General features: G+C 43.1%; 1 protein-coding gene across 5 annotated transcripts in view; it reads left to right on the top strand.

Moving 5' to 3' along the window:
• MECOM (MDS1 and EVI1 complex locus) overlaps window positions 1–20,645 on the top strand; it is a 324,959-nt gene extending 304,314 nt beyond the window's left edge. For 3 of the 5 annotated variants that reach the window (XM_030954870.1, XM_030954869.1, XM_030954873.1), the window contains 8 exons: window positions 1,565–1,591; window positions 8,560–8,726; window positions 11,119–11,196; window positions 12,936–13,105; window positions 14,175–14,319; window positions 17,023–17,259; window positions 17,821–18,007; window positions 18,946–20,645. In XM_030954870.1, the coding sequence (XP_030810730.1) occupies window positions 1,565–1,591; window positions 8,560–8,726; window positions 11,119–11,196; window positions 12,936–13,105; window positions 14,175–14,319; window positions 17,023–17,259; window positions 17,821–18,007; window positions 18,946–19,080 (1,146 nt within the window). In that variant the 3' untranslated portion in view covers window positions 19,081–20,645. The remainder of the gene's footprint in view (window positions 1–1,564; window positions 1,592–8,559; window positions 8,727–11,118; window positions 11,197–12,935; window positions 13,106–14,174; window positions 14,320–17,022; window positions 17,260–17,820; window positions 18,008–18,945) is intronic. The other 2 variants (XM_030954872.1, XM_030954871.1) reach the window with 1 other exon arrangement.
• Window positions 20,646–23,726: the final 3,081 nt, after the last annotated feature.

Here is a 23,726-nt window from a genome sequence, read left to right as displayed (position 1 = left end):
TGAAAATTCCCCTTTAGTAGCAAACAGTGCTAATGCACAAATACACAAAGGACCTCAATATGCTTTTTGTCCCTGCTGTGAAACAGACTGGTTCCTCCCCATCAAGTCAATGATTCTGTTAGAGCAGCTAAGCAGCTGTAAATTATGAGAAAATTATTGAAATGAAGGCATTTTAGATACTTAATTGATAGAAAAAGCAGGATTATTTTGCCTAGTGCTCTCTAGCTGTTCAGAAGCTGTAACTCAGAGTGGTTCAGTGATGTTGGATTTGGGGGTTCTGAAGGTGTTGCTACAGGTTGGACTGATGCCAGTGGTAGGTGGGGCGGTCAGAGGGTGGGAAAGGGGCTGCTGGGGTAAAATTCACTGTTTGGAGTTTGGTTGGATATTGAGTTGGATAGGAGTTGGATATTCTTTTATGCATTCTTTTATGTAGTTGGATATTCTTTTGTGTGACTGAGTTACCTGGGGAACTGAGAGTCAGGCGAGGATGTGTGGGTGAAATGGAGACATGGGACATTTCCCTGTTAATGGGAATGATTCCACCCTCTGTGCTTTGTCCCAGGGAGTTGTTGAATCTCTTGTTGGTGCCCGAGGAAGGTCCCAGTGCTGTCACCAAGGCAGTCAGTGTGAGGAGGAGGTGTCAGGTGCCACCTCCCATGGCAGGGCCAGCCCAGGTGGGGCAGACCCAGCCCCAGGGGCAGGAGGGAGGGCTGGCTCTGCAGAACCCACCTTTCTCACTGTGCAACAGAATAAAAAGCCCATGGCCAAGGCTGGCTTTGGTTTTATCACTTACCTGAGTGAGAGGGATGATGTCTGTGACTTGGTGTGAGCTGGATCGGTGCAGAGGTCAGCAGTGTAACAGGCACTAAGGAACGTTGTAAAAGAAAACCAAACCACCAGCGCATGTCCTGTCAAAAAAGTGAATGTCAAAATGCTTTCTTGCAAACTTTAATGGATCAGAAAGGAGCCTTCTGTTTGCAAAGGCAGAATCTGGCCTGGTATTTATGGAGGGCTGGGGAGCGGCTTCCAGAAAAGCTGTTTTTCCTTTATAGTCCTGTTCACCCCTGTAAAAGTACAGGTGGGGAGTGCTCCACGAGTTTTCATTTTCTGTTGGCAGGATTTAAAATGTTTACAAACTTATTGTTCATGTCCTAAAAGCTTGTGGTTTGGTTGTTGAATTTATTCCGGAAAATTGCCATCTCAGGGACCAAGAATTTATTGTTTCTTAACTGGGTAATATGACAGCAAACAGATGGATCTTTCAAATAGGTTTCTGAAATAGAACTTACAGACATAAACCCTGAAGTCTGTATACTGTCCCTGGCTGGGCAAAATTCCTCCCTTTGCCCAAAAGTTGTGAAAATTAGATAATTTAATGGCATTCCACAATAATTTGCCATTACAAGGATTGTAATTTTTAGGAAGAGAACACCCCCTATCCAATAAATCATTCATAAAATATTTTAATTAGTATCTTTAAATAAAATCTTAATAAGTACATTGATTGCAATAAGGATTCCAATGCAGGAATAATGTGTTGTTTTTGTTTCAATTTTGCTCCCAGTTCCAATTGCCTGATCAAAGAATTTGGGTAAGTTCATTGCTTATATTTTTAATATAATCATTGTGAAATAAATTGCATAAGAAAAAGATAATATGAAAGATAACTTACCTCTCATTTATGGAGCATGCCACTCTTTCCTACAGGGTCATACAGCTGAGCAGATAAATATGCTCTTATGAAAAATTTGCTTTATTTTTACATACCTGATCCTGCTGGTTTTGTTTATTGAAGGCAATGGGAGCTTTACCTGAGTGAGGGCTGCAGAATGCAGTCCTTTGTTTCTATGTGACTGAAATTGTTCCAAGCCGTTTTCCTTCAGAGATTGCAGTGAAATTTTCAGGCTGAAATTTTGTTAGATAGCAATAGTTAATAAATATTTAATCTGCATTAAAATACCAAGTCTCACAGGATTTTATGTTTTTCTCTCACTTGACTTAGGTGGGAGTTAGTCACTTTAATAGCTTTGAAATTTTGAGCCTAATTGCTCATTGCAGTGCTTAAAGCAGAAATAAAACATCCATTTATTTGGTGTCTTTAGGTCAAATTTGTCCTCTGTGTACACTTACATCATCCTCCTTACACGAACAGGACTTGTGCTTTAAATGCACTATGGGATAAATTTGGGCTTTCTCTTCTATTTTTATAAAACCTTGTTTTTAATACATCTAAATAGTTCATGAGAAGTAAAAAAATAAAACAAAAAAAGAACCACAGCAACTGCTTTTGCAGATGCAGCTCCAAAAAGGGCCGTGTTCTGATCTCGCACCGCTGGCTCCTCAGCTGCAGTGCTGAACCCATGAATGCTTGTCCCAGATTTTCCCAGCCCTTGGGCTCTGGAGGGGAGCTGGAGCCAGGAGGCAGGGCTGGGGTCCTGACTCACTGCTGCTGCTGGCTCTCGCTGCCCCCTGGACTCGTTTCACCAGGCACAGCCAGAACTCTGCAGAGATCCTGCTGTGCTCCTCCGCTGCAGTGTGTCCCTGCTGCAGGAGGTGCTGCCCCCGGCTCTGAGCCCTGCCCTCTGCTCCCTGCCCTCCTTGGGGCACCTCCAGAGCAGGGCTGGACCTTTACTTTGTGTGAGTTTAATCCCACTTCCCTCTGGAAGAGCTGCCTTATGCAGCTGCAGAGATGCTCTGAAAGGAGCTGAGCAGGCGCCAAAGGACTCCTGAGAGCACCCAGAGGTGCTGCAGGAGCTCAGCAAGCAGGAGGTGGGGTTAGATGCCAGACGTGGAGAGCACAGGAGGTTCCCAAATATTTTCCTTGGGAAATTCTTTGTAGGACAAGAAGGGGCCATAACAGGATTTGAGATTTGGCCCAGGCACCCTTAATCCTCTGCTCTGAGAAAAGTGGCTCTGCTTCAGCAGGTTTGGGAAGTGGAAAAACCCAGTGCAGTCTGTTTCTTCTGTCTGATTTCCTTGACTTTGGCTTAGCCCTCAAATTTCCATCATTCTGCTCCTTTTGTGAGTGTATGTCTCCTGGCTGTGCTCACGCTTTCGGCAGCTCCAGCAGAAATAGGTGTTTAAAACATGAAGTGACTGAGCAGGATGCTGATTCATGGATGAATCTCCATCTTGAGAGATTTGGTTATGTCACACAAGCCTTTCCATCTCAATTCCCAGTTGCATGTGCCACATATTTCAAGATTATTTGAGATTGGTTTTTCATTGTTTGGCAGGAGCCCTATGGTGCAAATCAATGAACATCTGTTCTGAATGGATCAGGATTAATTAGATCTCTTTATGTCATTTTGGTCCCATCAGGAGAACGTTGCTCTAAGGAGGTTCTGTAATTTTAGGCAGACAATATTTGCTTTAGGAAGAACCATTGTAAATAATTAATACAATTTTACAAATAAATGGAAAGGAATTTGGTGAGTGCCTTAACAAGGCTTTTGTTTTACTGGGCTTGGTTTTAGGGCATGATCCATTCTGTTAACTGAGTTTAATCCCCACCAACTGGATTCATGAAAATGCAGTTATTCTGGAGCCATACTGCAGCTCAGAAGGAGTTTCTTGCTACTGCTTCATAAAGTTCAGCCACATGTGATAGGTCTCTTGAACGTGGATAAAACTCAGCCAAGTTCCAGGGCTGGCTGTCCAAATACACTCAAGACAACACGATTCACAAATTGCAGATTTTAGAGGCAACATTATAACTTCAGCTGGGGGAGGGAGAAATGCTGAGCTTTAGCAGTTGGATTTTGAAGAGTTCCCCAAATAACAGTAGTAAAAATAGAAAGCAAACACTTGAACAGTTTTTTTTCCCATGAGGTCTGGCCATAAAGTCAGTTGTTTTTGTGATAGTAGCAATGAAGCAGTCACGTTTGTCAAACGGGAGGTCATGTAATTCATGGCATTGTCTGCGAGATTATTTCATATCATCAGGTTATTCTTAAAAAGCAGCAACAGCAAACCTTCACTTTATTTATGCCACTTTTTCTTGGGTTGGTTAATAAATTTTAAGACAAATGTTCAAGGCCCCTGCTGATGATATCTTGCCCGCTGAAATGTTTATAAATACTTGTTTTAGCCGATTATGGTAATGTCTGCATTTTTGAGTCGGAGCTGGGGAATTGTGACTGCACATTAGTTTGCGTCAGTCGGAGGTTAATAGCCTCTCAGGGAGGCGGGGGAAAGCTGCTTCCTTTTCCAGACATCTGGACACAGATAGAATCAACAACTCTTATATATGTAAATCAAAAGTTACTGTTCTATATAAAACGCTGTCATTCACTGATGGCAGATTAGGGGCGCACGTGACCTGTCCGTAAGGCAATAGCTGTATGTAAAATATGTAACAGGATCTTCTCCCTCTCCTGCCTCCTCAGAGGGCTTTCTCCATGGGCATGGCAATCCCACTAACCAGATCCTTGGGGTCAAGCAGTGCTTCCCCCCTCCCCGTGCCCCATTCAGGGGTCACCACAGCCCTTGGGTGTTGGGTTGGGGTGCAGAACCCCCTGAGAGCACAGCTGGTGGCTTTAGCCACACACCTGCCTCCCTGGTGGTCCCAGGGACCATCCCTGGAGAGGGAGGTGACCATGAGCACCCAGCCAGTGCTCCAGGACAGGCACTCTCACCAACACCTCTCTGCAGGGGTTGGTGGATTGAGTAGCATCTCCATGGCCAACACAACTCGTGCAGGCAGGTCTTGCTTTGCCATCAGTAGTAAGAGTGTTTGGAAGCAAGAGCAGCTGCTTCAGTTGTGTTTTAGAAGAGGGAGGTTCATTGTGGAAGAAGGAAAGTCATCTCCTGGGTTAACCTTTAGTCATTAAAAAAAGAGAGGGGAAAGGGGAAGAACAAAATAGTGATTTTTTACAATCATTGAAGGTTATCAGTGGGTCCACCTTGGGGTGTCACTGGGCCCTGAGCTGTGGCATATGTCTGTAAATGCCATAGGAAGAAGGGTGAGCAGGCAGAGAGTTTGTGACTGATCGCTGTGAGTACCCAAATCCAGAACTATGAAGATTCTGCAGAGATTCAGAGAAAGCTGAGTCACCAGGATTAAAACAGTGATAAAAGTCAATGTCAGTAAATACCCACTAATGCCATGGGGAAAGTGTGACTTTTAACTCCTGTCATTCAGGAAAAAGATCTTGAAGTTGCCAGTCTTATGGAAATATCACCTGAGTGCTTAGCAGAAAGGCTTTGAAAGCATCATTATGTTATAGTGGCTTCAGGTCTTGAATACAGCTAATGTTCCTCTCAAAAAGGCCGTAGCAGGATTAGAAAAGACACAGAAAAGTGCAACAATGATGATCACAGGTAGGGAACAGCTTCCATTCAACAAGAGGCTAAGTAGATTTTGATTTTTTCAGCTGGGAAAAAAATGCCCGAGGGAGCTGTGCCCCAGCTCCGTGAGCCCATGAATGGTGAGCAGAACCTGAATGAGGAATGGTTATTCATTAGTGATAACAATACCAAAAAAAAAAAAAAACCCACAAAAAATATCAGGCAAAAGGCTCAGCAGGAACAAAAGCCAGTGTCTTTTCATATGCACCTAATTAAATTGGTGAACTCTCTTTGGCAGAAATAGAAATGGGTTTGAAAAGGTTTAGCCAAGTGAATGGGAGCAGCGGCCGATGGCTGTTCAATGTTGTAGCAGGGATGAAGCCTCCAATTAATGCTCCTGCACCTCCCTGTGCTGGTGTGGGGCAGTGGGGAGATCTGTCCCTTGCCCACCCTCCTGCATGTCCCCTGGAGCCCCTGCTTGGCACCAAGTGCCACCTTCCAAAAGCTCATATGGCAGGTTTAGAATTCCTGCTTGGTTTTGGTGTCTGAATTAGCCCTCAATTCAAACCCCCTGGATTTCTCACTGCTCAGCTGGTGTTTTGCAAGTAGACTGGTGAGCAGGGGCTGTCTGCCTGCACTGAAGGTGATGGACAGCATTTTGGGGATCAGGGCTACAGGATTTCATGAGCTGTAAAATGCCCCCACAGCCCAGGGACCCATCTCACGATAGGGATTTGCATCTTGAAGGCTCTGAGCACCAAGACACTGCAGGACTTCTTACAAAAATGCCCCAATTTTGGTTCCTGGGAGCCCTAACTCCAGCAGATAGTACCAGCTATAATTATCCTGATAGCAGTGGAGTGACAGTGCCTTGGATCAGCAAAGCTGTGGGGCCAAACACTTCCCATTGGTGCTGCTGCAGTTCTTGAAAAACATAAATCATACCAGGTCACCACATAAGTCAGGCTTTAAACAAAAAAACAAACTAAACAGCAAAACAGCAAGCACAATAGTCATTCCTATGGTGAGAAACATATTTTTAGAAAGCGAGTAATACTTTAAAATAATTGGAAGTTCTCGTGTTTCCTCTGGATGAGGGATTTAAGATTAGGTGCTGATTTCATACCTATTTTGGGACTGATGTAATCCTGGAGGCAGTGTTGGAGGTAGAGCTGGTCTGTGTTGCTGTGCATGAAACAAGAGTCTGTCTCAGTTTCTACTCTGAAAAATCCTGGAAATAAGAACTAAAACAAAAATCAGCATGACTAAGCCATTTTAAATGTAAAGGGGAGAATAGTTGCTTTAATATATTACTGGCGGGCACTATGTGCATGAGAAATTGTGATTCAAAAATGATTTAAACCCACTAGATAATGAAATGGACTTGAATATTAAATATACATAAATAAAACATTTATTATACTTCTCAGTACCCTTATTATTCTTCACCATAAATATGTGATATCATAACCCATGCACTGTCTTGTCATTGCTAATCAGCCCAAAGGCCAAAGGGCATTTTTCATTCGAACCATTTATTTTCAGCAGTTGTAAAATAGATGAGTGAATTTTTGTGGGGAACAATTAGAAGGAATTAAAGGCAGTGGGATGACTATTTTAAAAGCTTTAAGAATCAATTCCAACTAAAGGCGAATATGAAGTCGTATAAAAAGAAATATATGGTAATGTTGAGGTGTATGGGTTGATAATGACATCTCGGTGCCGAGATAGAATTACCTCCTCTCCCAGCAGCATCATCATTACATATCTCATGCCTGTGATCAGTACATGTCAAAATCCTTCATATTGACAAATGTGCTGTCCACTTGCATCTGTGGAGAATGTTTTAGCAGCTGAGTGATTATGAATCAAACCCCAGAGCTTACAGCCCTTACTGCCTCGCAATGCTTTCACATTTGTTGCCTGACAAGTAAATGTATCTTGACTTCCCTCTGAGATTTTTTATTTTTTTCCACTGTGTTTGATGAAAGACATTTGGCAAATTGGCAGTGGTACCCTGTACGTTGCAATTTGTACTCAGCATTAGGAATCTGAGCATGAAATGAGAGGGCAGGCTACAGGCTAAAGGGAAAAAAACAAGCCAGCCCAAAGGCAGAGCTAACCATCTTGGAAATAGTCATGCCAGGAGACAACAGTGTAATTCTGCCAATGAAAATAAAATTAAATAAACCTGCAAAAATTCCCAGTTCTTCCAATTAAAATTTCAGTTTTCCAACAATCAGAGGAGCCTTTTATGGATTTTGAAGAACAGTCTGTGGAGGTGTTCCAGCTGAGAAGGGTTCAACATCTTGTCTTTCATATAATATCCTTCTTTGTTGCAAGCAAGATCTTGCACAGGGCTCATGCTGTGGGTTTTGTGCTCTATAGGTGAGAGCTTGGCTTTCTTTTGTTTCATTTGTTTGTGGTGTGATGGAGAGGTGGATGGTTATTCTCACCTGTCAGTAGGCTCAGCAGCATTCTTGAACTCTTCAAGTGGCAATGTTTGAGGTTTTGGAGGAGCTTTTCATGGTCAGTTCCAGACAGCTTAAAGGAAACTGTTCTCCAGAAATTATTTAATCCCCACTCCCTGCAAATTACAGACAGCTAATCAAGAGTGGAGCCATCCCAAAGCACACAGGAGTTACAAGCTACTAGAGGTAGAGCAAGAATATTAAGAGGTGGAAAAATAGCATAGGCATCTAGCAGGGAATGTGAATACAGAGCACCAAAACCACCAAAGCTTCATTTCTTCTGTGTTTATTTAATTGTCTTTAGCTGTGATGGGCTAGAACACTGGAGTGGATGGTTGGATGTGGCCGGGACATTGATGGAGCCTCTTTGGATCTGGATTGTTGCAGCCCTTCGTTGAGCTAGAGTGTTCATAAGGTTTCCTCTGCAATATGTGTCCTCTGCAAGTCCTTAAAACAATAAAATTAGAAGTCCAGTTATTATTTCTGTTCATTTGGTAATAAATGTTCAATGATTTCTGTAGATGGGGTGCATAGACTTGTAGGCACACAACCACAGAGCATGACTGCAACACCTGGAATTTTGTAGGAGCCTGGGCTTAAAAATAAGAAGACACGAACGCTTGCTGATTATTACCCTCATGACCCATAATTTTTGAGACTGCAGCTCTACACTGAATTTTTTCCTTTTTTTCTTCTTTCACTTGTCAGTTGATGTCCTCTGAGTTTCAGGTTCCCGGTGGGGGCAGAAATCCGAGGGGATTACTTACGGTGATGGGCTCTGTGCTTTCTCCTGCTGCAGGTGTCAGCCATAGAAAACATGGCCGAGAAGCTGGAGAGCTTCAGCGCCCTGAAGCCCGAGGCCAGCGAGCTGATCCAGTCGGTGCCGTCCATGTTCAACTTCCGCGCGCCGCCCAGCGCGCTCCCCGAGACACTGCTGCGCAAGGGCAAGGAGCGCTACACCTGCAGGTACCGCTGCAACCCCCTGCTCTGAAATCCAACAGAGGGGCTCTCAGGCCTCTCCGTGCCCAGCATGGAACGCGTTTCCCTTTGGGGCTCCTGGCCTGGATCAGGAATGGTGTGGCCAGCAGGAGCAGGGAGGTTGTTCTGTCCCGGTACTGGGCACTGTTGAGAGCACACCTGGAGTGCTGTGTCCAGCTCTGGGCCCTCAGTTTGGGAAGGACTTTGAGATGCTTGAGGGCATCCAGAGGGGGCAACGAGGCTGGTGAGGGGCTTGGAACACAAACCCTGTGAGCTGAGGGAGCTTGGGGTGCTCAACCTGGAGAAAAGGAGACTCAGAGGTGACCTTATCACTCTGCACAGCTCCCTGAAAGGTGGCTGTAGCCAGGTGAGGTTGGGCTCTTCCTCCAAGAACTGGAAAGCTCAGGGGCAATCCTAGATGACAAGGAAGACTCTTCATACACAGAATGAGAGGACAGAGTCTCAAGCGGCCCCAAGGGAAATATAGGTTGGATATTAGGAAAAAGTTTTTTACTGGAAGAGTGATAAAGTACTGGAATTGTCTAACCAGGGAGGTGTTCATCCCTGGATGTATTTAAAAAAAGAGTCACCATCCCTGGATGTATTTAAAAAAAGACTGGGTCTGGCACTGGGCGCCATGGTTTAGTTGAGGTGGTGGGGCTGGGTTGGACTTGATGATCTTGAAGGTCTCTTCCAACCCAGTGATTCTGTGAATCTGTTTATTAAATTATTGGTGTTGCAACACAAAGAACTCTCCCTTGATGCCTTGGAATGGCTGCCTAGAACAGAGGCTGGGTAAGATAAAGAGAAAAAAAGCAGGTATTTATTAAAGGCCTTCAATAGGTACAGCTTGGGCTGTCAGAAGCCTCCCAGAGGCTACACCCAAGATGGACAATGGTCATGAGTTTTTCAGGCAATTCTAAGTTTGGCCATTTACATATCGGAGGTTACCTGTTTCATTACCTGAAACTGTAATTGGAGTTTAATCCTCCAATTACAGTTTCAAGTAATGAAGTCATTTACTCCAAATTTGCCCCTCCCAATTCACCATTGTTTACATCTCTCCTTGAGTTTCAGACCCAGAGAGGAATTGTTTTGTCAGTAGAAGACAGTAACTAACACTGTATATGGAGTTTTAGAGTTATACACTAAAGCAGTACAGGATTTGAAAAATATAAAAGCTAAATCCTAAGGCATCACCCTGTATCACAGCGGTTTGATAAATGAGGTGGAAACTGTTATATAAACAATTCTTTTTTTCCCAAATTTTCTCATCACTTTCATATATAAAAGCATGCTTTCATAATTGATTTTTTTGATCGTAAACTACAGACGTGTTTTCTCTTTGGCTTCTGGTTTTAATATCCAAAGGGATCAGTGATAAAATACATGACTTATTAGGACTTGTGCGTACAGACATTAAAAAAAAAACCCCACAATGAAGATAGTCATTGAATGTGCACCCAAAATGAATAGGAGCTTTGTCCAGGAGAGTGGAATTAGCTGTGTGGGTATTTTGAAGGCTTATACATCACGTTGTGAAAAAATAAATGGGATGTTAAAAGTGAAGGGATGCAATCTTCAAAGTCATTGCATGGAGCAGCCACCACACTCATTCACTTAAGAGAGTGCTGTGTGTGCTCTGCCCCCATGCAAAAATGTCCTCAACAGAATGGGCCAATTATAAACTGAATATTAATATGCCCCTTGAATGAAGGGGAGAACTCACGATAATTTTATTTTTTTTGCCATTATTTTTCCTGTGACATATTATCGAGTTTGGAGAATGGTTTTTAAATTGCACTGCTGAGGTCTCTATATCATCTCCAGAATGTGCAGACGTTTGACACTGGCATATCGGTTTATCTGATCTTTTTGAAAACATGTCACCTTCTTTCAAGACATGTTGTTATAGAAACATACCTTGATGGATTAGGTCTTTGAGTCTTGTCTGCTCTGATCCTATTCAATGCACAGAACGGTGTCACATTTGCTGACACGTAGAATTGGTTGAAAGGTTTGAAATTTGCTTACACAGAGGCAGAAATCCAAGGCTTTAATAACAGATTCTCTTGATTCCAAATCTGAATGAGGCTGATAATCACCCAGTGGGCTTAGAACCTTGGAGTGATCTTTAAAACAGGTTTTCCATATAAGCCTAGCTTCTGCACGAGCAAAGGTGGTTGGTGCCAGCAGTTCCAGCCCCACTCTTGTGTGTGGATCCCTTACATTTGCTGAATGCTTTTATTGAGATGTTGTTGCACCTAAGCAATGGGACCATACCGTGATGATTCCATTTGGGCTGTGCATCCAGTGCAGCTCAAACTGGGACGAAGCCACTGAAGGTTGTGTTGTCTTATCAAACATTTTCTTATCACAGATACTGTGGCAAGATTTTCCCGAGATCTGCAAACCTGACCCGTCACCTGAGGACACACACTGGAGAGCAGCCCTACAGGTACCATGTCCCTCACCCCTGTCTGTGCTGTGGCCAAGCTTTGGGGTCCCTTCCAATGCAGACATTTTCTCTGAATAAAGCTAGGGAATCCAACATCCTTGCTGGACCAGCTCCAGCCCTTCCTCCTTAGCTTTGGACCCACCATTGCATTTTGTTCTCAAAGTTTTGTGCATTTGGTGCTGATACTCGGTGTTGAAACTGCAGAAAGGGGGAGAGTTTTGGTCTTGGGGAAGTTCTTTTGGCTGGGGCAGCTTCCCAACACAACCCCCAAGTCCTGCCTTTGCTGGCAGGGTGGCTGGCCCTGCTGAACCAGTGTGATTGAAGTGATGTTCAGTAGGGCTCATGGACGTATTTTCCCTTGCAAAAATGTTTTTTGCTGGAGTTCTGCAGTGTTATTTGCAGCCTAAATTTTGGTGATTTGTCAGTCTGATTTCTGAAAGGTCCTGGTTGCAAAGGCATCACTGTATTTATTTGTTTCCTGCCTAATCTGGATCCTTTCTGAGATCTGCTTAACCAAAACCCATGTGGGTGTACTCTCCTGTTGATAAGAATATGTGTGTGATACTGAAGCCAGGACGGTCGCATGCAGAAATGTGTATAAAGCTTCACCTTATTGAAAATGAAAGGCTAATTTAAACTGGAAAGAGGCCAGTTCATGTTCCAGTAAAACAAATGCGCAGATTTCTACATTTTATGAGCTGTAAAGAGCAGAGTAAGCTCATTGTTTGTGAGGAAACAATGTTTTTTGCATCTAGTCTCTTTGGGAAATGAGATTCACATCTAATTTTATTGAAAGAAGGTCTTGATGTATGTTATACCCGTCCACTGCATAAAAGCCACAGGCAATTAGTAGCATAATGGGTGATTTCAGCACTAAAAAAAATTTTACATCCTTGACAAGTGTAAGAGAGGCACGGGAGAAGTAAAAGATTGAAAAACTAAAGTGGTGAAGACTCTTGGCTGGTTGCCAGCCAGAGAATTTGGAATAGTTATAGTATGACTTAGTAATGGCTTAAAGAGCAATACAGTAAAGGCTTTAGGGACTCCAAATCGCTATAGAGTATGAAAATTGATGCCTCTGGTACCAGAGTGATAGACTAAACTACTCACATTGGCACAGTATTAAAGGTTGGGATTGTTTATTGCTGGTTTTTGCAAGATAACCGAATTTCCTCTGGGATTAGCAATCAAGCAAGCTAATTCCTCAAGAAAAGATTTAATCACACAGTATAATTTATAATAGGAAAAGAAATAGCCCTTTTTACCTTATTTGAGCATTAGAAGAGATCTGTTTCATGTTTTTTCCAAAAGTGTTTAATTGTATTGTATTGGCAGCACATGAAACAATAGAGTTATTGCTCTACTGTTTTCAAACTTCCCAACTTTGCGTGCAACAGTTTTAAAAACATGGGACTCAATTACCATAGCTAATTTGATGCCATTAGCTCAGAAATATTATGCTCATTCCTAGAGGCAGTACTTAAAATATAAAGTTAATATGAATTAAAGCTGAAAACCCCACCATAGAAGTTATGTCTCCATTCCAAGAGCACAGCTCTCTAGTTAGCCAAAATTTGTCTTTATGTCAGGGAGGATTGAGCCTCAGTAGGGAACAAGAAACTGTGGTTGGGTACTGAGACTGAGCCCAGAAGGCTCTTCATGTATTTTAGGACAAATCTTACATTTCCAGCTACTAACAAACTCTTTCCTTCCCACTTGTTTTGTTGGTTTTTTTTTAGATGCAAATACTGTGACAGATCCTTCAGCATATCCTCTAACCTGCAGAGACATGTGCGTAACATCCACAATAAAGAGAAGCCATTCAAGTGTCACTTGTGTGACAGGTGTTTTGGTCAACAAACCAATCTTGACAGACATCTAAAAAAGCACGAGAACGGGAACATGTCTGGTATGTTGTGTCTTTTCCCTCCTCTCTCTTCCCTCCCCAGCCTGCTCCCTGTCCCGTGTGCAGGGACTGCCCTTACCCTGTCAGCACTGCCACGGGCACACGCTGCTCCAGCGGGTGGGGGGTAGCAAAATATGTAAGTGCCTAAGCTCTGCTGACATTTAAAGTGCTTTGAAAATCCCAGCATAAACTCTCCCCTTGTATAACTTAAGACCACTGGATGATGTCTTTTCTTTTGGTTTTAATTAAGCCAACCCATAGCGTTTTGAGAACAGACTGGGAAAATTGGTTTAATCCCATCTCTGCAATCACTTGGCTCTCAATAGGAGTCCTAGATTTAGAGTCTCAGGGGGCACTCTAAAAGATTTTCCTGGCACCTTCTGAAATATTCTCACTGTCAGGAGCTGAAAAGCGCTGGCTATTATGGAGCTAATGGTGCCTCTCAAGCCCCAAAGCAAATTGGTCACTGCTCAGCAGCAGCACAGGCAGTGGCAGGAGGGGATGTCATTGGGCTGGTTTGGGTGTCTGCAGGGTTTAATGAAAACCCTCTCTGCAGTCCTTTCAGTCTGCATTTTGCCTCACTGGGGACAACCAGGGGCATGCAGTGAATGCAGAGCTGTCCCTTCCCCAGTGCTCAGAGAAAAGCATCTGACACTGAGCTCTCAGTGCTCAGTGAATGTGTCAATGGCTGCTCCATATTTTGAACAAATCTGCATAATTGATAGATAAAAATTAAGTTCCATTTGCTCAGCTGAGCCATTGGTCTAAGAAGGACAGTTATCAATGGACAGTCTTGGAATCACAAGCAGCAGGAGGGAGATGTTGGAATAGAGACATGGCAAAAGTGATGATAAATCATGGAAATGGTACCCAGCATGCAACCAAGTCATTTTGGCTGGAAATCACCTTTGCCCATTAATTACTGATTTTATGGCCAAAAGCTGATAGTTCACACTGACCAGCTTTTGGCTCTCACCCATTTTAACGAGAGTTTCAATTTCATTTTAATTTAAATGGTTAAATATAGAAAATATAAGGGAGCAGCAACAGACATCGTATATTTTGCTTTAAGGTACTGCAACGTCTTCACCTCACTCAGAACTGGAAAGCACAGGGGCAATCCTAGATGACAAGGAGGACTCTTACTTCACAGAAATTAGGAATTTTATTGGAAACAGCAACCACAACAATCAATCCCCCCGAAACTCAGAGGAGAGGTGAGTTGTGTCTGATCTGCCTTCAGAAGGTGCCCACCGCTCCTTTTCCAGGTCTGCAGACCTGATTGTTCACATTTAATGATGTCTGGAGCCAGAGTTATTTCCGAATCTGGTTGCTTCAGTGGCCACCTTGGTGTCTCAGGAAAAGAAATGTGTTGATTCCCTCCCCACTGGGTATGAAGAAGTTCCAAGTGGCAGATGCTGGACAAGAGATTCCATCTGTGAACACATTTCTCCTTGTACCTGGAGCTCTCAGTTTCAGGCTCCCGCCGTTGATTTAAGTCTGCTGAAAAATTCCTTCTCTTTACCCTCACAGCAGAACAGGTGAATTCTACATCCTGTGGCTAAATGCATGGAGCCTTAGGATTTAAGTGCAATTTAAATGTGCAATTAATAAAGTAGACCGAGCTAAATTCTTGGATCAAATGAAAGATTGTAGCTGAAAGTCCTTTCCCGTAAGTAACTCAATCCCAAGAAAGATGCTGAGTAGCCAAAAGCCCGCGAGGCTGCGGGTGGGCGCTGGGAGTCCACAGAGCTCCAGCATGTGAAAGAGCTTTTTCTACTAAGATTTATTAAGTATATGGGTGTTTGAATTCTTCTGAACTAACAGAAGAGAGACCACTTCTAAATATTTTCAGTTAATAAAAGTACAGCTAAGCAGAAAAGGCTGTGGGACGGAGCCCCCACATATTTCTTTGGGATTGGTGTTGCATTATGCATTATTTTCCCTTTTGAATTGGCATATCAACATCAAAAAATTCTTACTGTTGGTGGCAAACTTTGCTGTCTCCTCAATTTCTAGATGCCTTTGTGAAGGGGTAAAAAGGGTGGACACAACACAATTTCCACTATAGTATTGGATTAAGTGATTACATGCATATTCAAATTTCATTCCATCTTGATTGGCAATGAGGGCTTGGGATTTTTTTCCTTGCACATCTGGTCTCAACATGTCCTCCGACAGGAAGTCAGCAAAGTGGAAAGGTTGCTGGGTTGTGCAGTGTTTCCTTTCTAAATTTGGCACTTCAGACTGCTCTTGACGGATATTTTATCCCTGGCAAATTGCTGCATTTGAAAGCATAATTAGAGAATCTGTTTTCTTAATCACATGGCTTTTGTTACTTTGGTTGTAGTCCATCTCCCTTTCATTTCTAGCAGCCTCAATTGAGCATAACAAGCAAGTTGGCAGCCCAAACTGAGCTCAACAATTTCTTATTTCTGCCTATTTAAATAAAAGATGATAAAGAGATATTTCTCTGATGATCTTAGAGGGAGGCGGCTGCTTCAGCTCTCCCTGTTCTGCACAACCTCAGATTTTTTTTATACTCTACTAAAGACAGACTGTTCCCTAGAGCTTTTTTCAATGCAATACTAAACTCATGGCAGTCAGCTGGAATTTGCTTGGATAATAGATGAAACTCTAATATGTTCAGGAAAATGGTGCTATTATTGTGGCAGATACCAGCTTTGCTCCTCAGAAAGTCAAATGTTAAACACCAGCAAGGCTGTGAGGGTCCATCTTATCTTGCTCCAATGTTGGGTCTATCCCATATTGTCCCGCACAGTTTGAAGCACAGAGAGTCTGAGGCAAACTGCGTGCGGACAATAAGGTTTCCATTTTTGTAACTGTATTCCTGGAAGAGTTAAGGACCTTTTGCACAATGAGAACAATAGATGAATCAAGGCCTCTGTGCTGCATGACGTGGTGGGGGCACACAGTGGTAGCACGAATTTTGGGGAGGCTCCACTGGGTGCAGCTCGTTCACATCCCTGTGCCTCTGGCTGGGTGTTCGTTGAGGCCGTGGTGAATTTCTTTAGTTCTCATTTGATGTGATGGACACAATGCAGTCTGAATCCTACAGGGCTGAGACCATTACCAAACAACCCCTACTTCAGCATGGGTATTATGTCCTTGATAAAAATCCCGTAGGAAGTAGTTAAGAGAAGTCATTGTCTGAGAGCAAAGGGCAGCGTAATAACAGTTTGTAGACCAAATGGTTTTCCATGTGTGTATTGCTGTAATTACTCATTTAATAAGAAGAAATGCACTTAAATTGCCTTATGACCTTTCTTTTCATTGCTTTTTACCCTTCAAATGAGTCAATAACCTAGTTCAGCATGGAGGTGATATTGCAGACCACTCTTCAGATCTCCAGCTGAAGCCCCTTAGGTTCCCATGTATGAAATCCATACATTCAGTGAAGCAATATGGTTTCCAAAGGGGTGGTAGCAGGCAAAATTAATTATGCATGTAATTTTGACTTTAAAACTCTGAATGCAATATTGGATGTCATTTTTTTAAAAAATGCCAGATCCGATTTTCAAAGTTTCTTGGCCCCTACAGCTTCTGTTCAAAGGCAGTGAGTTGTTTTGCCCAGACTACATGTATGATTGGAAACTTGAGATGAAATAATGCATGGGAAAATTTGGAATGGTTATCTGAACTCGCCTCTGTTAGAACAGTAGTTTTAGCAGGATAACAGGAAAATCCCATGCTGATGGTGCTGTAATGTCCCACTGATTTCTGAGTGGAATTTTCTCCAGTGCTGCCTGAATGTCTGAAACTAAGCAAGATATAAAATACAGAAATCACTTTATTCTGCTGGGACAGATGCTTTTCAGATCTGCCTCCAAGAATCTGCCCATGAGGAGCTTTCATATCTGATCTGTGTTTATAGCTTGCATTTGTTTTGGTCCTTTCAGAATGAATGGCAGCCACTTTAAGGATGAAAAAGCCATGGTAGCCAGCCAGAACTCGGATCTGCTGGATGACGAGGAGGCAGAAGATGAAGTAATGATGGATGAAGAGGACGAGGAGAGCGAAATGGCAGGGAAGGCAGTCAAAGAGCCCGCGACGAGTGACATGCATGAGGGCACTCCCGAGGAGGATTATGAGGAAACGAGTACTTTGGACATGAACTGCAAAGCTTCCCCTGGCAGGTTGGTTCCTTCCGAGTATTGGTGTGCCCAATAGGCGGAATGGGAACAATAAACCATACAGGAGTGCCAGCACCAAACCCGCTGCCGTGGGAACCGCTGCGGAGCGGCCGCTTCCCACTCACAATAGCAACGTGCGTCCGTGTTTGGGTCAACACCAGCCCTGCTTTCAGCCTCCTCGTGCAGTCTGGAGCCCTTGTTAGGAAAACTGGCTGTGTTTGGGGAGCTATTGTGAGGTTCTGGGTGAGACAGGAAGCAGGGTGAGACAGTTCCATGGGAGAGACGTTATCTGCTCCGCGAGCCGTCCTGGATCTCTCATAATGGCCTTGTGAAAGGCTGTGGAGACACCATGAGAGAGACAAACTCTCCCTCCCCCACTCAACTGCCCTTTCTTTAGAGCAGAAAAGGGAATTCCTTTTACTTCAGGATCGCCATTCCATGAGGCAAGGTGGTTTATGAATGTGAAAGAGGGGATAATTGCTCAGATGTGTAAATCTGAGAAGATGAGGGCACGCAGAGAGGATCATTTAATTGACATTTAAAACCTCTGTGGTGTTTTTGTAGGTATAAAGAAGAGGAGTATAATAAGACTGGACTTTCAGCTTTGGACCACATAAGGCACTTCACAGATAGCCTCAAAATGAGGAAAATGGAAGAAAATCAATACAGTGAAGCTGAATTGGCAGCTTTCAATGCTTCCCAGCTGCCAGAGGACCTCAAGCAACCGTTGTACAGGAAATCCAAATCCCAGGTAAAAGCTTAACTCAGTTTAAATATTACTGTCGCCAAATACCTGCAGGATTAAGCTGTTAGTGTGTGGCAGGCAGGGTTGTTCCAGCTTTGTCAGTCGGGGCTGTGCTCCGTGTCCACAAACCTCGGGCTCACCCAACATCCCACTGCACCCCAGAGACATGGCAGGGCGCTCTGGTCCCTGAGAACAGAGGGCTTCCGTGCTTTTTTCTTACTTTTTTTTACTATTTTTTTTTTCTGCCTGCTGCCCCAAGAAATGCCATGTTAAGAACTACTTCCACTCTGCTGACACTGATGCTGCAGGGTTTAGCTGCAGCCTCACAGGGATGTGACTTGATCTTCTGGCTGGCTTGGCTTTTTGGTATTTTTTTATTTTTTGATGGATGGTACCACCTTTAGCTCCTCAGCATGTTTTACAAACAGCAATAACTGAAATGGTATCCTCGTGCTATTTTTTACTGTTTTCTAAACATTAACTAATTAAAATGGGGTTTTTTAGCCCCTTTGAAAGATTCCTGTTTTAAAAACTGCAGAATATGCATGTAGGAAAGGTCAGCAAAGGAGACTGTTACATTTGGTGAAATACAGGACGAGACAAGGGATAATGTGATTCCTCAGCCTCTTGAAAAGAGACTCCTGTGCCAAGAATCTGAAGGCAAAGGAGACTTTGGGACCTTGTCAACTATTAAAGGTTCCTCTGAGCTTTGTGAAACCAGATGAAAGCTAAAATTATTATTACTATTAGTGAGTCAAAAGTGTCAGTGAAGGGGTTGACAGTGGTTTTTACCTAAAGCATTTAGTTGTTTTTTTTTTTAACTAAACTGAGCCCAGTGTCTGCATCCTGCCTGCTGCCCTGGCCGCGCACGGGTGGCGCGGGTCCAAGCTCAGATCCCTGCTGCAGGAGTGTGACCTCCTTGTCCTCCTTCTGTCCCCATCCAGGCCTATGCCATGATGCTCTCTCTCTCCGAGAAGGACTCCCTTCATTCTGCATCCCACAGTTCTCCCAACATGTGGCACAGTATGGCGAGAGCCGCCGCGGAATCCAGCGCCATCCAGTCCATCAGCCACGTATGACAGTGCGGAGTCGTTCCAAGGATGGGACCAAGTCCAAACCAGTAGCATGGCTCTTTCATATATGACTATTTAAAAGACTGCTGAGCAGAATGCCTTATAAATCTGCAGGGTCACTCATTTAAAGTCCGGTGACCTTAAACGGAATAATTTTAAAGAAAAAAAAAAAAAAGAAAGAAACTATTTATTCTCAATATTTTGTTTTGCACAGCAAAGGCAGCTGCTGACTTCTGGAGGATCAATGCGACTTTAAAAAAAAATAAAAATAAAAAATTGTTTCAGTGGATTACATGAACGGGGCTGGGAAAAAGCGTCTTCCAGTTCACCCGGCTTTGAGGGGCAGGGGCAGGAGGGTCAAGACTGCATTGATACACACATGGGCACTCCTTTAAAGTAGGAACTGAATTGATTTTCTTTTTGTATAAGATAGTTTGACACAGGATTGGGAACAGTTGCTTTTATGTACAAATCTCTTCATTAAAGCTTTATGCATTTTAGCCCTTCAAAGAAAGAAAATAGTTCTATCAAATGCACACTATCCATCGTAAATGTAGAAAGAAGTAACAGGGAATATTTTGTTCTCTCCGTAATTCTTTTACCTTCTCAACTGCATTGTTTAAAAAAAAAAGGAAAAATGAGGAGAAAAAAAAATGGCAGAAAAAGAAAGAACTCTGAGAAACAATACATAAGAGGCTTGTGTATATTGTAAACTATGAATGTTCACTACTCCAAGAAGCTAAATCATCCAGATAATTCCGTGAGAGCACCGCGTTCATCGACAGCACCACTAGTTCGAATCATTGTAAGGAGATTTTTTTAATTTTCGACAATCATGTCACTATTTTGTTGTATTTTTTCCTTTCCCCCTACCCTCTTAATTTCTCCTTTGTGTTGTGTGTACCGTGTATTTATTTGTTGGCAAACGATTGTTTGTTGATTACAATAGCACTGTTCCTGTAACAAACAGCACTGCTCCAGTCCCCCACTGCGTTATGATGTAAGGCACCCATGTACTTCCAAAAAAAGTGAGGTGAACTGATCTGTGTATATGGGAGTGCAAAACAGTGTTTGAAATTTTCTTACATTCCTCTTTTATTTTTTTTTTGCCTTTTAATGAACTAAATAACTAATAGATGCGACTTAGTTTTGTTCTTTTTTTTTTTTTTGTAATACAGTAAATTGATTCGATTGTATAAACAGTTATAATTTCTTCATGAAAGCATGATTCTTCTGATTAAAAAAACTGTACCCAATATTTTATGCTGGTTGTCTGCGAGCTTGTGTGATGTTATGTTCATGTTAATCCTATTTGTAAGATGAAGTGTTCCAAATTTATGTTTTAAAAAAATAAATAAATAACGGAAGGTATTCAGTTATTTTTGGGGGTTTTTTTTGGCCTTTAGTGAGGGACCAGATTTATTTTTCCTTTTGTTTATAATCTCATTTTGAAATAATCGGCAAGTTGAGGTACTTTCTTTAAATGCTTTGTACAATGTAACTGTTACGCATTTCAGTACGTTACTATGGGAGGATCAACTTAAAAAAAATAATAAAGGACTACAAAACTGAAGGGATCTATTTCCTTTTTGTCTTGGTTTTGTCTGAGTTGGGGCAAAAAAAAAGGAGCATTTCCTCTGCAGCAAAGATGGATCTGTGGGGTCATGAGGCCAACCAGAGGATGGGGCACTGGGAGGTGTCTTGGACTTGGCCATGAAATGTGGGACCCGAGCCAGAGCCTCTCAATAGACTGACTGTTGGAGGGGTTTAGTTAAGTCCTTTAAGTTTCAAAACACTACCTTGGAAAAGAGGGATACTTAGGTCACTTCACAGAGGAGGTTGGTGCAGTGTCACCTTCAAAGGCGCTTGTGGAGCCCTGCCTTTGAGCTTTGCCTGCCTGCTGCTGGTTGGGGAGAAGTGGCTTGGCTGGTGCATAGTGAAATATTCACTCACCAGAGTGATCAAAATCCACGGCTGGGAAGCTAAATGAGCCTCCAACTGCATAAAATGAGCCTTCTAGAGTCTAAAAGGGAAAAAAAGAAGAGCATTTTAATTTGTGTTCCCTTTGAAATCAGATCTGAATCCCTGCTTCTGGGCAACCTGTGAGGGAGGGATGTCAGGAAAAGCCAGCATTTTCCCAGGGAATGCCCATCTTGCTGATCTTATCATCAGCAGAGATGGAAGGGCTGAGATGCTCTTCTCTGCCCTGTGTCAGTGCCCAAGGACCTCTCATAGCTCATCAGATATCTAAGTTATATTTCAGAATAACCCGTATGTGTTATTCTTGTCTTCAGCCCAGGTGTGGGCTCGTTTGGTTTGCTCCTTCAGCTTGAGAGCCTTCTGCAGGAGTTGTTGGCAAGCTGAGAACCTAGTCTGGAATGGTTTTCATGCAGGAAGCCTAAACCCCACCTGGAAAAAAAGTAAATAGATGAAAAAAAAAAATCCCGTGTGCATATTCTTGTACTGCAGTGGCCTGAGGCAATGGCCACGTACATGCAGATAATGGCATAAATAGGCCATTATTTTTAGGGCAGTTAAAGTCACTGTGAAACTTGGTTTTAGGTTTCTGCCAAACACAGAGAACAAATAGATTAATCAAGTCAAATTTTATCTGCAAACAGCTTTCCAGATCGTTTTCCCCTTTAATTTGATGCAATGACAGTTCTTATCAGCTCTGCCCTCACCTGCCCTAGATGAAAGAGGGTTTGGGAGGTGGAGAAAGGGTGGGACCGTGTCCCCTGGGTTTAATGTTCTGGGTTGCACACATATCATAGACCTGCCAGGAAAAGTACTCCTTGACCTGAGCTCAGGGTTAGCTCAACCTGCCCATAACCAGCTCTGGTGACCATTAGGGAGCAAATGCCACCAATCCCTGCGCTCATTTTCCCACTGGTTTTCTGGAACTTGTTATTTTCTTGTCACAGTGTCCCACCCAGCAGCACAGCCCATGGGGTTTGATGGGCAGAGGGGACAAAGTGTATTTCTGTAATACCAACAAATTCTTCAACTCCGTGTGGATCCCTTACCATGACCTTGATTTTCACTGCCTTGTCTCAGTACCAGAGTTGTTCACCCAGCGGAATAGCTGAAAAGCAAACCCAGATTTGATTACTCATCTCATCCCCCAATAAACAAAGAAAACTGGATAGTTTTTGTCTTTGTGTCACACCCTCCCCCATGGACCACACAGGTGCAATTGTCCAGATGCTGAGTGAGGATTGATGCTTCTGGCTTTCTGCTACAGTGATTTAATTTTTTCTAAGGAAAAAAAAAAGTCAATACTTTTCAAAAACCCCTTCAGCTTATTTCAGCATCATCCTACTGTTCACCCCACTGTAGCACTTTTCTGTAAGTCAACAAATCATTCCCATGTGATGCAGCAGCCTTCCTAGATGGAGGAGCTGCACATTACCCTCTCAATTCCTATCTACAGAACTGAGCAAAGCCCCAGCATGACAAGATGATTAATCAATATTTCACCCTGGCCCAGCTCCTCAATAGCCCTGTGGGTCTCAGTCACCATTCCTGTGTCAGCTGCTGTTTCCAATGGGTACATTTGTGGAGTAATGGGAGGGGAAGTTATTATAAAAGCATTTGCAGGGCTGCTTTTGCTCAGCTATTCAGTTTGGCCCGTTGCTCCATGTATGTTTTGAACTTTAAAAGTTTCTGTCAGGTCTCTCCCATGTAGAGACTCATTGTGAGCTCCTGGATGGCTCCACTGTGCTCTCTGCCTTCCAGCTATATTTAGTCCCAGTTGTGGTTTTGTTGCTCTCTCGTAGAGTGGTGTGGAAAAGCCAGTTTTAAAGATGCTTCCAGTAATGATTTAGACAAAACAAAGGTATCCAGCAGCAAACAGAAACCCCTTTTTCCATGTCAAAGCCCGTGTTCCTTGCCAGGACTCCAGTTAGCAGGAAAATGTTTTCTGCAGCCCGGCCAAAACCAGCCTTTCTCCCATCCATTGACTGGCTCTGTAGGTCTGTGAGCACACCTAGCCTGGGGCTGGCAAGAGCCAAATTAATTCATCTTCTCTTTCTGTACAGAAAATGGTGCCAGCTTTAGGAAAGGCTCAACTCAAGTTCAGAGTCATTTAGGGAAGTCTGGGGAGATGGTGAACATCAAATAAAAAGTAAAAAATAAGTACTGTGTACACCTTCTCTTCCATTATTTTTTTCCTCTGGTTCAGACTTATTTGCTGCTAGAGGAAAACAATTCCCAGCAAAATTATCCCAGAATTTAGATTTTAACAAGACTAACATTTAGATAATCCCTGGAAAGAGGCCCCACTGCCACACAGTGATCCAGGAACTCGTGGGACATGTTGCCAGCCTTTATCCCAAAACCACTGCCTAAACTTTGCTTGGGACTGGTTGCCCCACTAGGTATGAACGCAAACCAGACTGAACACAGATCCTTTTGCATGATGGAAGCAGAGCCTGCTTTCTTTGATCCAAGAGGTCACACATTTTAAAGGCAGTTGAAGATATTTATATCTATAAATCCATTTGGGGAAGTTTGGGGAACCTTTTGTCATGAAAGGTGCTGTGGAAATATGAAAGTGTTGTGGTACAATGAGCTTTAGCAGTCTAAGCAGGAGGTCTGAGAGAAGGCACCTCCAGCAGGCACTTGCCTTTTCCCTGCTTTATTTTAATACT

Source organism: Camarhynchus parvulus, chromosome 9, assembly GCF_901933205.1.
Source record: "Camarhynchus parvulus chromosome 9, STF_HiC, whole genome shotgun sequence".
Classification (NCBI taxonomy): domain Eukaryota; kingdom Metazoa; phylum Chordata; class Aves; order Passeriformes; family Thraupidae; genus Camarhynchus; species Camarhynchus parvulus.
This window is presented reverse-complemented; position numbering and strand designations above follow the sequence as displayed.